Genomic DNA, 15,159 nt, shown 5'->3' on the forward strand with positions numbered 1-15,159 from the left:
TCTCTGCAGCGGTTGGATAGCTGGAGAAATTGTTTTATCCACTGTGGGTCGATGGATGAACCCAGTAATATGCAGCCCAACCCAGTAAATAACATTGGGAAGGCCTGTTGCCATTGTGATGTCACCTGCATAATGTCAGTGCCACTTGAATCACACAAGTGAAATTGTAATCTGTGGAGCAGATCCAAACCCATTAGATTTGCACCCATTGTGGTAACAAAAAATGTAAAATCAAAAGGCCCTTGGTCTTTATACTGAACTGCAAGACAAACAGTGCCCAGATGAAGGTGTCTCAGAATGGTGTGAATTTGGAGCAGAGCGACACCACCAAGCAAAATAGTTCATATTTTGATAATTTCTACAGCGCTGGCCGAGAGCAGGACACTCTCGTGCTTTGTTAAAATGTCTGACGGAGCCACAGTTTCCACAATGCCGTTCCACAATGGACATTCTTTACAGCCTGCACTGGCATTGGCAATGATGTGTCAGTAGGTGGTGCTGTTGCTGTTCCTGACAATTTAGACGCAGCCACTATCGCTGTTTCGACTTGTTTTCCAATCTCTGCGGCTTTACTAAACGTTAAGGTATCTGGTTCCAATAATAAACGCTCTCTCAGCTCTTCATAAGATGTTTTCTCAATCAGTTGGTCCCTTATTAACTCATCTTGTAGTGTCCCGAACTTACAGTGTTGCACAAGCTCACGCAATGCTGAAACAAACTGTGCGATTGACTCAACTCGCTGCTGAGCACACTGACAAAACTGGAAACGGCTCAGGAGGATGCTTTGGCTTGGGCCAAAATGGCCATCCAGTGCTGTCACCGCAGCTGCAAAAGACTCGTCAGTCGGTTGCAAGGTAGACAAAATGTGCTGTCCTGCTGCTCCCAAACAGTGTAATAGAAGTGCCCTTTTCCTTGCTGTCTGAACGTTATCCAACCCAGCTGCCAACAGGTACGTTTCAAACGAACGATACCAGAGAACCAGCTGTTCACCATGTACTGGCAAGAAAGAAGCTGGAGAAGGTAAACCAAACTCTGCCATCTTTGTCACCAAAATGTTGTATCAGAAGTAGCAGTTCAAACACGTGTAATGTTTAACTATCTTTTCTTTATTTAACATCCACACCAACCTACCAATACTTCCATTTTCCTCCTACAACCCCCCACGTCCGCTTCTGCACAGACATCACACTCTCTTTTTCCATTATATTTTCTGGAGCTGGATCCGGTATTTTTTTTAATCCTTACGAAATAATAATAAAAATGAGGATTAAGTGGAAAGAATTTAACAATTGCATGCACATCCATTGCCTTATTTATGTATACCTTTAAAAACAGTGGGAAATATTTTGATTTTAAAAGTTTCAAATTTCTTACAATGCTGTTCACAATGCCTCGCTTCACAGTGAGCCTCTAGAGAATCACAACGGGGCCTGTGCCTTTTGAATGTACATGTCAGTACATGATATTAATGTTAATTTTCCTGGTTGTTCAGTATCTTATTGTATATACTGCTTATGTAATTTTTTGAAATCTTGTTAAACGGCAGAAATTAATGAAGGTGTCAGGTACACAAGCCAATGTCTGTTAAAAGTTTTTTTATTTTGCACCACACGTCATGTTTAGTTAAAAAGAGACTGCAGCAATTGTTAACAATCATTTTATTGTATGTCCTGCTGTAAATGCAATTTCACTGCCTTGATTCTCCCACTTTATTGCATTGAGAGACATTCATGGTCTATCACTGCAGTTCCCAGTTGTGCAGTCTCTTTGATAATCATCATAGCCCCTTTTGAAGGGGGATATGCTAGGCTGCTGTCCCAGCCCCTCCTTATGTCACTGAAATGTTGTGGTTTCGACCCTTTCTCTGCTGTTGTTTATGTGGTTAGTTCTTAACTCCAATGTTACACTATTGTTTTGTTTTTTTTTGTTCAGTGTTGAGAGGAATGTAATGTATTGCATCATGTATTTTTTAGGAATTTAGTTTATTGTCTCATACTTAGTAAGTACTGTATATTTGGGTGAGGCAGAAAAATTACCTTACCTCAGGCTGTGTTTCTTCGTCAGTCCTGTTAATTGCAAAGAGGTATATAAAAAAAAAGCCTAAGCACCTATGAAGTATCTAATTCAGAAGTATGAGCAGTCCTTTTAGTATGGTGCAATAATTTATAACTTTTTGTATTACTTTTTATTTTATTCTGCTACTTAATACATTTTACAGTTTATTTTATTATACTTATGTCAGCTGTACACATTAAAAAACTCCAAACAGTTGTCTTGAATGTTCATTATTTCTCTGTTTTAAATGCAGGACTAAATGTTCATGTAAATTTAATTATACCACTTGTGAAAACTGGAAACAGTTAATTGAAAGCATGTCATGTAAAAAGTAGGTTTGAGCTCTAGATGGCAGTAATATACTGGTACTGAACAATTTTTTCTAATTTTTTTCTCTCTAATGCAGGAAAGAGATGCCTATCTTCCATTAGCAGAAATTGCCAGCAAGATGTACTTCATTATATCTGACTTATCCAAAATTAATAACATGTACCGCTTCAGTCTGGCATCATTTTTAAGACTCTTCCAGAGAGCCTTGCAAAGCAAAAAGGTAAAGCCTTATACACCGCAGCTGTAACTGTAAACAGGGATTTTAAGATGCATCACTGCTCACCAAACAGATTTGCTACAACCCTGAAGCACTTCATCAGATATTTAATAATTTTTACCTTTAAAGTCACAATACAACATTTTTTATTTACCATTTCATATTTCTTGAGTCATTTTAATTTAAAATGTAGCAGGTCTCTAATAACGTTAGCTTCAGAATAACGTTAATATGTCCTATTTTTTTTATATCTTTAGCTTATAATTCCTCGCATATTTTTTCTTATATCTGAGTGTGGTGTTTATTAGCGTTTAGGATAGCCTAAACCTTGTATACTTAGAACAACACAATCAAAACAAAAATACATTTCCGTGTTTGTTTTTTATATATTTATTTAGTCATTGATTGCTATCTTCAAACAGTTCACATGAAATCACATTTTCCATCATCGTGCATTAGGACCTGACTTAACCATCTGGCCACACCCATATTGTTTTAACAAATGAAGATGATTGTGATAAGTGTGGGGGAAAGAAAAATATCTACAAGCAACACCTAAATATATAGAATTATCTCTTCATGGTTAAAAATATCTATACTTAACTTGCATAACTGTATTCTGTAATGTATAGTTAATTGTAAAGGAAATATTACATATAGCAGACGCATTACATAAAAAGATTACTTTACATATTGAAAATTACTACGTAATATGTACTTGTTACCAAACTGTGACTGTCGCTTCAACATGTACGCATTATTTGCTGCAGTTTGTAATAAGTGTAAGAAAAAATATGGCCACTTATTCATTGAAATTGACTATTGCTGTGTCTCTGTTGTTGGTCTACCACATCATTTTTCAGGCTTGAAAAGAAACACGCAACTCAGTTTGTAAAATGTTATTATCGATAGTTTAATGTTTCAGTTGAAAATTTTTTTGTGCTGTGAAGCTAATGTGAGGAAAGAATTGCTATTCTACCCATTATTTTTCCATACCCATTTATCCCATTTGGGTTCTAAGAGGAGCAAAAAACACCTGCACAGTGTACTTACTGCAGAATGCTATTTGCCCATTTTGTATATGTGTGTCAAGAAAATAATAAAGAAGTGCATAATATTAATATTGTTTGAATATATACACACACAGCATTCATACAGACTTCCATTGGTAATAACATGTCAATATGAATTCCCAATATAAATTTGAATTAATCCTTAATTTCAAGAACTGTTTTAGTAAAGTATTAATATTGAAAAAACTTTAATGAAATTGATGGGATATATATAGTCTATATATATATATATACTGTATATATATATATATATATATATATATATATATATATATATAGTGGTATTAGCACTTTTTTGGCGCCGACCCGACACAGACTGACACCAGAGGCACGTATAAAATAAACAAAAAGACTTTCTTATCACCTGTGGGCCACGGCACGTCTTCCCTGTAATCCCCACAAGCACAACACAGTCGCAAACAACACCCAATGTAAAGCACACTAACACACACTCTTCCTTTCCACCACTCCTCCCAGGGCATGCTTGTCCCGACTCTGGCGCTTTAAGTAGTGGCTGCAGGCCCCATTTGTAGCCATCCCGGAAATGCTCCAGGTGGTAATTAGTCTTATTAGGCTGCACTTCTGGGTGTGGCTGCATTCCAGCCCACAGAGGCTCGTTAAGCCATGCAGCTTCTCTAGGTGGTGGCCACAGAGCCCAACAGGTCTGTCCTGAAGTCCCACACCTGTGGCCCCGAGGTAACACAGGAGGGCTTCCAGCACGTGTTCCGGGGGACCCAGAGTGCATCCCATGGCTGCTCCCCCGGATCCAGTGATGATATATAAAACACTAGGGGGACAATCCCCCCTGGCACCCAGTTGCATCCAGAATATTAGTAAAATCTGTAAATGTACAAAAGAAAAATTATTATTTATAGGACGTTTGCTCGCCAACCCCCCCAGCCTGTGCTACACGCCAGCCACTTTGCGTCTTTGCCACTTGAGTTGTGAGAGGGGGCAGAACACACCCCAAGGAGATGCAGTCACTACTCTAAAAGCCCCTGTTAAATGGTGATACAATGTTTTTTTTTTTTTTTTAAATCTATCTATATGACGTGACATAAAAACGTGACATAAAATCGTTGCACAAAATTGTTGCACTATTAGGCTTAGGATTTTATATATAGAGAGTAGATATGGGGCGGCATGGTGGCACAGTGGTAGTGCTGCTACCTCGCAGTTAGGAGACCTGGGTTCGCTTTCCAAGTCCTTTCTGCGTGGAGTTTGCATGTCCTCCCCGTGTCTGCGTGGGTTTTCTCCGGGTTCTCCATTTTCCTCCCACAGTCCAAAGACATGCAGGTTAGGTGCATTGGCGATCCTAAATTATCACTAGTTTGTGCTTGGTGTGTGGGTGTGTGTGCGTGTGCCCTGCGGTGGTAGTTAGGATATAGCGGGTTGGATAATGGATGGATGAGAGTAGATATAGATATATATATATACTGTATATAGTGAAAAGATGCTATATAGGCACCCAACCTGACACAGACTGAACACGAAGGCACATTAATAAATAAATTATTTATTTTTCTTCGCCTGTGGGCGCACGTCTTCCACGTATCCCACAGGCAGTACACAGTCCCAAGCACAAACCCACAAAGTAAAACACACTCTTCTTCTTCTTCCACCACTCCTCCCAGGCAATCTCATCCTCCTCCTCCTCCCGATTCTGGCTCCCAGAGTGTTGGCTGCTGGCCGCTTTTATAGTTCATCCGGAAGTGCTCCAGGTGCTTGATTGCCAAGTTCTGGCTGCACTTCTAAGTGTGGTGAAAACACTGCCCATAAGGGCTCAGGAGTTCCAGCTGCAGCACCCCCTGCCAGTGCCTGCAGGACCCAACAGGGCTGCACCCAACTCCAATTCCCATGCAGCCCTGCAGGAAACAGAGGCACCGCTCCAATCCAGGGTGGCGGCCATCTAGTGTCCAGGAGGAGGTATTGCACAGTTCATGGCTGCTTCCCCTGAGTTTATAATGAAGGAGCGTCCTGGCCGGTCATGGACCACGGCTGTCCACCACATTGCCCCATTCTCAGCGGCATGTCCCGCAAGGACTGGTCTTTTCCAGGATGGAGAGACAGTGTCATCCAGTTTGCAGGCCTGTCCTGTGGAAACAAAACTGCGAAATCAGGAGGAGTTGTCCCGACGTCCACATCCTTTGGACATCCTCCAGGGGCAACCCTTCCAGCCGTGATCACAGTGGCCACATTCATAGCAACGCCGCTCCCCTTTAATATGAACCCTGTGGGATCGGAAGCAGGATGGGAATTCCTGCCCCGATGCCTGTCCAGCTGAGCGCTCGTGGTGTCCCCACAGAGCAGCCCTCTACTGTCTGCGAGCAGACGGGCTTACGCTGCACTCTGTCAGGAGTCCCCGTCTTCTTTTCCCGGGTCCTCCTCCTGCTCTGGGCCACTCCAATGGTCTGGGTCCCCATACGGGAAGAAGAGGGACCCCATGCTGTCTGCACCCCTTTGGACGCCCGTGAGACCGGTGCCGGCAGTCGAGACAAGGCTGTTTGGCAGCCAATGTTTAGCAGCTGCCTACCTGCACACTCTTCTGCCGCGCTGTCAGTCATAATGGCTGTGTCTCGTGTAGGAGACAGGGTGGCTTGGCATAGATATATATAATATAATATATATATAGTGAACATGCTGAGGGGATGTGGCCACTCCTCCGAAACTCTCTTTGGGTATCTGCTGCTTGCGTTTTCAAGTGGGGGCAGGAGAGTGCGACTGAATGCATGCTGAGGAGATGTGGTCTGATCAGCTGCTTTCTTTCTCCTGCTGCTGCTGAGCTTAGTGTTCTGCTTGTCACACTGCACGTCGATCATTTAACACTAGAATTACCAGAGCCTACAAAAAAACTCGTAGATCTATGCCACCTTAAATCGCTTTGCACCTCTCCGTCAGCGTCTTTTGTGCTGTAAATGTGTAGATAAGCAGCAAGCAGCCTACTATCACATCCCCCCACAAAGGCACAGTTTTCTCAAGTCTGTTTGCCTGCATGTCATTTGCTTAGAGTTGTATAGAGTGAGAAGTCAAGCAAAATAACACCTTTTATAAATACTATATGGAATACTATATGGTTATTTGATACACATGCATTTCATGTGTGTTCCGTGTCTACAATGATCTATGTAACCACATCATTAAAACAGAAATGTTTTTTATGTTTTAGTAATAATTGACAAAACGTAGACATGAAGTGTATAATGTGTGAAGCCCGAATTCCAAATATCAAATAAGCACTTTCACAAAAGGTACAAATATAACAGAACAAATGCACTTCTATTCAAGAATATAACTGCAGATAAAGAACCCGCGTTAGGGTGCGACATTGACACACATTTGCTACGACTGTTTCGGTGGCGCAACGGTATCAAGTACTGTGGAGAGTCGCTCGTCTACTGAAGAGTCAATAGCCGAAGGTGGAAGCTGTCGTCGCTGTACTTTGTATATAAGAGCCAGATCAAATGTTATTTACCTATTTATCCTGATTTATTTACTTACTTCCTACAGCGTAAAGTCACAAGTAAACTGCAGAGCTTCCTGTGTACATATACAAAGTAGTGCGATGTGCATTCTTTCTCCGATGTAGAACCGTTGTCATCATCTGAGTTCACCTCTGTTATAGCCCGTGTTTATGTGAAAACAGCAGTATCAAGTGATTTGGTATCGTGAACGCGACTGAGAGAATAAAACTTAAAATAAAAGCTAACCTATACAAGTATCATAAATTTACAGTGGCTGTTACAGACTGGAATCAAATGTATGTTTTTATTCAAAAATAATAAGAATAAGAGCAGCTCACTTCTCAAAATGGACTCGTCTGAGGTCGAACCAGTGAAGTTTTGATTACCAGTCAACAGTTGATACCGCTGTGCCACCGAAGTGATTGCATCTAAGGGGTGTGAATGTTGCACCCTAACGTGGGTTCTTTTTCTGCAGTTATATACTTGAATAGAAGTGCACTTGTTCTGTTATATTGGTACCTTTTGTGAAAGGTGTTTATTTGATATTTGGACTTCAGGCTTCACACATTAAACACTTCATGTCTACATTTTGATAATAATTGCTAAAACATGAAAAACGTTTCTGTTTTAATGATGTGCTTCTATAGATTGTTGCAGACACGGAACACACATGAAATGCATGTGTTCCAAATAACGATATAGTATTTATAAAAGGTGTAATTTTGCTTGACTTCTCACTATTTACAACTCTAAGCAACTGACACGCCGGTTAGCAGACTTGAGCTGAGAAAACTATGCGGCGGTGGTGGGGATGTGATAGTAGGCTGCTTGCTGCTTATGGACACATTTACAGGACAAAAGATGCTGATGGAGAGGTGCAAAGCGATTTAAGGTGGGATGGAGCTACAAGTTTTTTTTCGTAGGCTCTGGTAATTCTAGTGTTAAAAGCCTATGCAGCAGCTGTCCTTTTGTCTCACTGCCTTGTCTCATGTGACGTTAAAGTGTCTCTCACTGGACATCAAATTGTCTTCCAAGAAGATCACGTATTGTCTCCTTCCAAGCCTTCTAAGATTTCTTTTATAAATATAGAGATAACATTCTCAAAACTGTAGCATCAGATACAAAAAAGACACCAACCATGAATGAGGTGTCAGTCCATAATAGGACCAACCATCAATTTTGCACCAAATCAGAATTACCAGTTAAATTAACTTGTAGGTATGGAAAAACCCTACAGGCAAACTCCATGTAGGAATGAAACTTAAACCAAGGACACTGGATGCATATGGCAGCAGTAGCATTTTTATTTAGTCATTTATTCAGTTTATGTTAGTTGCTTAAAATATTAATTATTTTGCAATATTTATACTGGTTATTTTACTGAATTTGTCTTAGTATGAGTGTCTTGAAATTTTGTTTCAGTAAGTTCACATATATTATGTTTTTTTTTTGTTTGTTTTGTTTAGGAATCTGAAAATGCAAGTGTTAGAATCTCATCTCTGATTGACATTTTGAAATATACCCTTTATGAATATGTATGTCGGTCTTTGTTTAAGGTAAGAAAGATTTCAAAATGTTTTGGGTTGGAAAAAAAAAAGTTGATACTAATAAACACAGGCAGTCTCATTAGACCATTTGCTATCTTTTTAACTGCATTGCCCTGAAACCATTTAACAATAGAAATCTGCTTAAGCATAACAATTTGATTTCTTTCATGAGGAGACCCTGAATAGGATTCTATAAAATGATAACATGGCACAAATAACAAAACAGCGGGGCCTGTTCCTTAATAAGGCATATGAAATGTTTTGGTGAATGTCAACAATGTAATGTGGAGTTTTTTTTTCTTCAATTTCAAAATGAACTGTATTTTAATTGTTACCAAATTATGCTTTGACAGGCTGTTTTTATATAATTCAACATTGTAGTCATTTTAGAAGATTTGACTATATATATATATATTTCTACTGTAAATTGACACCATCACAAGATTAAGAATAGTGTAATTTAACAAAGACAGGATATATTCTGTTTAATGTGAAGGAATATTCTCTTGTAAGCATGTGGTTACATTAGGTTAAGTTAAACATTCTGCAATTTTAGAATGTTAAAAGACCATGTTTTCTTCTTAATTATTTGAAATGCACAGATAATAAGCTTTATTGGCAAAATGATGACGAATGATGACATTTTAAATTAGTGAGATAGATAGATAGATAGATAGATAGATAGAGAGATACTTTATTAATCCCATGGGGAAATTCACATAAAGTAGTAAAAAGTGTCCAGGGAATGAGTCCACATAAAGAAAGTGATAGGAGTGTTCAGTAAAATAGAGAAAAAGGTAGAAAAATAAAGTCGTACACAGAGCTGCTGGAAAGGTTGCCACTCGCGGTGGCGCCTGAGTCAGTGATGCGTAATGAACCTTTCTTCAGAAAAAGTTTTGAGTGAAGATTTGTTTTTCTCACCAACAATAAATAGTAAATAAAAAAAACTGCACAGTAGGTTTTTAGAGCCAAATATATGAACAAAAAAAAATAATGAAATAATATTTAAAATGATGCTTTTTTTCTATGTTCTGAACATGTACATGTTATTTTTAATCTAAAATTATTTTGTACGAGAATGGGCCTAGATTAATGGCTAAGTTTTTTTGTTTAGTCATGTTTATACAAGAAAATTTAAATTTGTCTTCTCATTTGCCTCCAAACAGACAAGAGAGACAAAAGCATTATATACTGTAGAAGCAGTCCTTTGATAGCTACATGTAACATTTGATAAAAGTTTCATCTAGGCTTAGCCATCATGTTTACTGTAAGAAAACAGTTTTTCTTACCCTGGCATTTCCTACTGTACCTTTTTTTGGGAGAATAAAGTTAACCTAGTATAGTGTTGCACGATTTTTTGTCAAGATGAAATCTATCCTGTCTGTCTATTTTGACACATATTTATTTCAATTTCATGAGGCAATTGTCATTTGTGTAGTATTTAACGGAATATGGATATGACTTTTCAAAAATATAAGGCGAGTTTTTGTTAGAATGTTTATCAGAAGAAATGAACATACATTAAAGTTATAAAAAAGACTGTCAAAGCTAATTATTGTGTATACTTGCTGTGCTCAAATACTGTATTTCTGAATTTCATAAAAAAATAGGTTATTTTAGGGTAATTATCTATACTAATAAAAGGCAAAGCCCTCACTGACTCACTCACTCACTGACTCATCACTAATTCTCCAACTTCCCGTGTAGGTAGAAGGCTGAAATTTGGCAGGCTCATTCCTTACAGCTTACTTACAAAAGTCAGGCAGGTTTCATTTTGAAATTCTATGCGTAATGGTCATAACTGGAACCTATTTTTTCGTCCATATATTATAATAGACTTCTGCTCAATGGCCGAGTTACGCCTCCCACGTAATTTAGTGCCTGCCCATATAAGGCCGTCCGTCAGCGGCAATCCAATAGAAACACTGCCGCTAAATATTCACGGGTGAAGGACTGTGCTTATGCAGACAAAGATGAGATGGTCAGGGTGGTGTTTGGCAGAAACTCCGCGAAACTGCAAGAGAAACTTTTAAGTGCCGGGTCTTAGCTAACATTAAATACAGCCGTGGACATCGCACAAGATGGCACCAGCACAGCTGGGAACCTTCGATGCATGTACACCGAGCGGCTCACGTGAACTGACGCAGTGCACAGACAAAAAGCAACAGTTCCAAAGAGTGCTGAACAAAAACCGAATTACACAACTGTGGAAACAAAGCACGGTGTGAACCGTAAGTTTAAATTGAGTTTATAGACACACTCCCGCTGCCGTTTGTCATGCCTACGACGAGTATGGTATTCGCGAGATACAAGTTTAATGAGAAGACATGAGGTATAAACGAGACTTTGGATCACTTTGTTGCGGAGTTAAAGTTGCTGTAGCGAGAAACTTTGAAGTGCCGGGTCTTAGCTAACATTAAATAAAGTGGTGGACATCACGAGATCGCACGAGCACAGCTGAGAAGCTTCGATGCATGTACTCCGAGCGGCTCGCGTCAACTGTCTTTGCAGGACTGGAAAAGATTAAATTAAGTTCATACACACGCTACCACTAAATATTCACAGGCAATTTCCACAACTTACTACCGGGAATGCCTGTTGAACATCTTACATTCACGAGTTCCGATTTGGGTGGTGAACACTTCGATGAATGAAACCTGTTATCTTTACAACGGTTGACAAACACGGAATAAACTTGGAACACAACACGTCCTCCAAATACGAACCTGATTGAAAGAAATAATGCTAATCAAATCCTTGATGACAGCAACATTAATAACGGTCACAAGACTATTACATTGACAATCATGTTACGTTATTTTTAAAATGTTTCCTTTTCTTAGCACAAGCACAGCTGAGAAGCTTCGATGCATGTACTCCATACCGCGTTAAAAAAATAACGCATTTAATCACACTTTCAATTCCAAGCAAACGGGAACTTTTGTCAATGCATGATTTCCTGGTACATCAATTACATTGATGCACACATCAGAGTTACAAAAATGTAAGAGTCGGAAGAAAGCGCGTTTCTAGGACTGATCAGAGGGAAATTTCATTTCAAAAGACTACCTGACAGAAGCCTTGATAAAAGCGTGGTTTTGTGCCCACTGTCCAAATACGAACCTGATTGAAAGAAATAGTAATAATGAAATTCTTGATGACATTTCAAACGACTACCGGACGGAAGCCTTGATAAAAAACGAACACAACACGTCCTCTAAATACAAACTTGATTGAAAGAAATAATGCTAATCAAATCTTTGATGACAGCAATACTCATAACGGTCACAAGACTATTACATTGACAATCATGTTACGTTATTTTTAAAATGTTTCCTTTTCTTAGCACAAGCACTGCTGAGAAGCTTTGATGCATGTACTCCATAACACGTTAAAAAAATAACGTATTTAATCACACTTTGCATTCCAAGCAAAGGGTAACTTTTGTCAATGCATGATTTCCTGGTACATCGATTACATTGATGCACACATCAGAGCTACAACAATGTAAGAGTCGGAAGAAAGTGCATTGCTAGCACTGATCGGAGGCAAATTTCATTTCAAAAGACTATCCGACGAAAGCCTTGATAAAAGCATGGTTTGGTGCAAACTGTGCAAAAATGAGTTTGCATACCACCGAGGCACTTCAACCTTACGGTTCCATCTAAATGCAAAACATGTTACAGCGAGCACAGAAACTGTGTATGCTGTTAGCACTAGCAGTATGGGTTTGAGTACCAACAAAAGGTGTCGGCAGCCCAAACCTCATGAAATGACTGGCTTCAGGACCAAAATTAGTAAGTCAACATAGGTCAAACTTACAAATTCTCTCACAAAATTCATTGCTTCGGACTGTAGACCACTAACAGTGGTGGAAGATAGGGGTTTAGAAAATGTGCTACAGTTAGCGTATTTCAAGTAAAATTCAACAGCTTTACGACATTGAAAAGCAAGCAAAATTAGATGCATTACAGAAAGCTGACTTTGTGGCTCTTACTGGGAATCATTGGACTTCCGTGACCGTTAGTAATTTTAATAACATCTAATTACAAAATTTTCAATGATCACACTGTTTTACCCTAATGTACAAAATAATTTTGGCTAAGGTTACTCAGAGTTTAAAGGTGAGGCTGGTCAAATTACCTTTTATGTTTCTGCCTTATTTTTTTAGAAGAAAAACTGCACTTTATGTTGAAAATTTTGTTATTATTATTTAAAGACAATACCATTCTGAAAATGTACTTAAAGTACTTAAAATACCACTTTTTTTTTAAGTCTGCCCAATTTTAGCCAGGTATCATATCTTTGTTTCTGTTTTGAAATGAAATGCAGTTTAAATGTTTTTTTTTTTTCAGAAATTAAAACAGCTAGAGTTCACAGTATTCCTGTCCATGTCTATTATTTGATTCTGTCGACCCACTAAAACCCTTTTAAATTAAAAAACAACATTTGCGATTTGGGACAAATTTTTATGTGTTCTTACATTTGATTAATGAAGATTGATTAATTACACAGCCTCTAATTAATTAGATTAATTTTTTTAATCGAGTCCCACCCCTAATATATATATATGGCAGGTGTGGTCATGTCCATCATTATGTCATTATCAATTAAGCAGATAAAAGGCCTGGAGTTGATTTGAGGTGTGGTGCTTGCATGTGGAAGATTTTGCTGTGAACAGACAACATGCGGTCAAAGGAGCTCTCCACGCAGGTAAAATAAGCCATCCTTAAGCTGCGAAAGCAGAAAAAACCCATCTGAGAAATTGCTACAGTATTACGAGTGGCAAAATCTACAGAAAGCAAGTACTGGTGAACTCAGCAACGCAAAAAGACAGTGGTGGATGATCGCAGAATCATTTCCATGGTGAAGAGAAACCCTTTCACAACAGCCAACCAAGTGAACAACACTCTCCAGGGGGTAGACATATCAATATCCAAGTCTACCATAAAGAGAAGAATGCATGAAAGCCACGCATAAGCCTCAAGAATAGAAAGGCTAGATTGGTCTTTGCTAAAGAACATCTAAAAAAGCCAGTACAGTTCTGGAAAAACATTCTTTGGACAGATGAAACCAAGATCAAATAGAAGAACATACACAGGCTTGGACCGCAATAGAAGTAAAATCCTGCAGTACTTCTTTGTATTCCTTGCTCTGTGCTCCAATAAACACACGTTATCGGCAATACACTAATAACCCAATTGTGCTCCACTCACTTAAAATCTGGAACCAATGTAGAAAGCATTTTAAGACAGAGAAGCTTCTATCTGTGGCACCTCTGCAAGAGAATCATCTCTTTCAACCTTCACAAACATATGCAGTTTTTAATATCTGGAAAAAATTTGGAATTAACTTGCTTAGAGATCTTTATATAGACAACGTCTTTGCATCCTATGAACAATTACATTCCAAATTGAACATTCCAGCTACAGATTTCTTTCACTATCTTCAAATCAGGAACTTTGTTAAACAGAACCTTCCAGATTTTCGTCATCTTGCACCCTCATCCATGCTGGAAAAAATATTGCTCAATCTCAAGGAATTAGACTCCATCTCTACAATATATAAAATCATTTTACAATCTCTTCCTTTCAAAGATCCAAGAGGACACTGGGAAAAAGATCTCTCAATTAATATATCAGAAAAGGAGTGGAAAGTAGCAATGCAGAGAATTCACTCGAGCTCCATATGCGCAAAGCATACAATTATACAACTTAAAATTATATATCGAGCACATCTGTCTCTCCAAAATGTTTCCAGGGCATGATCCAACCTGCGAACGTTGTAACCAAGCCCCAGCCTCACTAGGTCACATGTTCTGGGCCTGCACCAAATTAACATTATTCTGGACAAAAATTTTTAATTACCTCTCAGACAGCCTTGGACTCACAATCCCTCGTCACCCATTAACAGCTGTGTTTGGGATTTTTTCCAGAGGGGCTTAAAGTGGAGAAAGACAAACAAATTGTGATTGCATTCACTACACTCTTGGCACGCAGACTCATTCTGATAAACTGGAAGAACCCAAACTCTCCTCTTTTAAGTCAGTGGGAAACCGATGTGTTATATTATTTGAAATTGGAAAAATCAAATACTCAGTTAGAGGATCTGTACAGACTTTTTCAAAACATGGCAGGATCTAATCAGTAATATTTTAAAATAAGTTCATAAAGCACAGAGAATTTATTAATTTAGGTATGTTTACAAGCCTTAAATTTTACGCCGTTTGGCTTTCTCTCTCTCTCAGGGGTGGGGATCGATCTGTTCTTAACTCAATTTTTCTTTTTGTAAAAACTTGATTGTTTTGTATGGATTGTAATAAAATTAATAAAAACAAAAAAAAAGAAAAAAAAAGAAAAGAAGGAAGAGCGCTGAAGAAAAACGCTGAATACTTTATTCGCGAGATACAAGTTCAATGAGAAGACACGAGGTATAAACGAGACTTTGGATCACTTTGTAATGGAGTTAAAATTGCT

The 15,159-nt window shown here is 38.6% G+C and overlaps 1 protein-coding gene across 1 annotated transcript in view; it reads left to right on the top strand.

Annotated features, from left to right (window-relative positions):
• The window catches only part of LOC120523157 (cytoplasmic dynein 2 heavy chain 1), a 417,821-nt gene that overhangs the window by 208,462 nt on the left and 194,200 nt on the right, over positions 1–15,159 (top strand). The window contains exons 70-71 of the mRNA XM_039744175.1: positions 2,462–2,605; positions 8,603–8,692. Of these exons, the coding sequence (XP_039600109.1) occupies positions 2,462–2,605; positions 8,603–8,692 (234 nt within the window). The remainder of the gene's footprint in view (positions 1–2,461; positions 2,606–8,602; positions 8,693–15,159) is intronic.

Source organism: Polypterus senegalus, chromosome 2, assembly GCF_016835505.1.
Source record: "Polypterus senegalus isolate Bchr_013 chromosome 2, ASM1683550v1, whole genome shotgun sequence".
Taxonomy (NCBI): Eukaryota; Metazoa; Chordata; class Cladistia; order Polypteriformes; family Polypteridae; genus Polypterus; species Polypterus senegalus.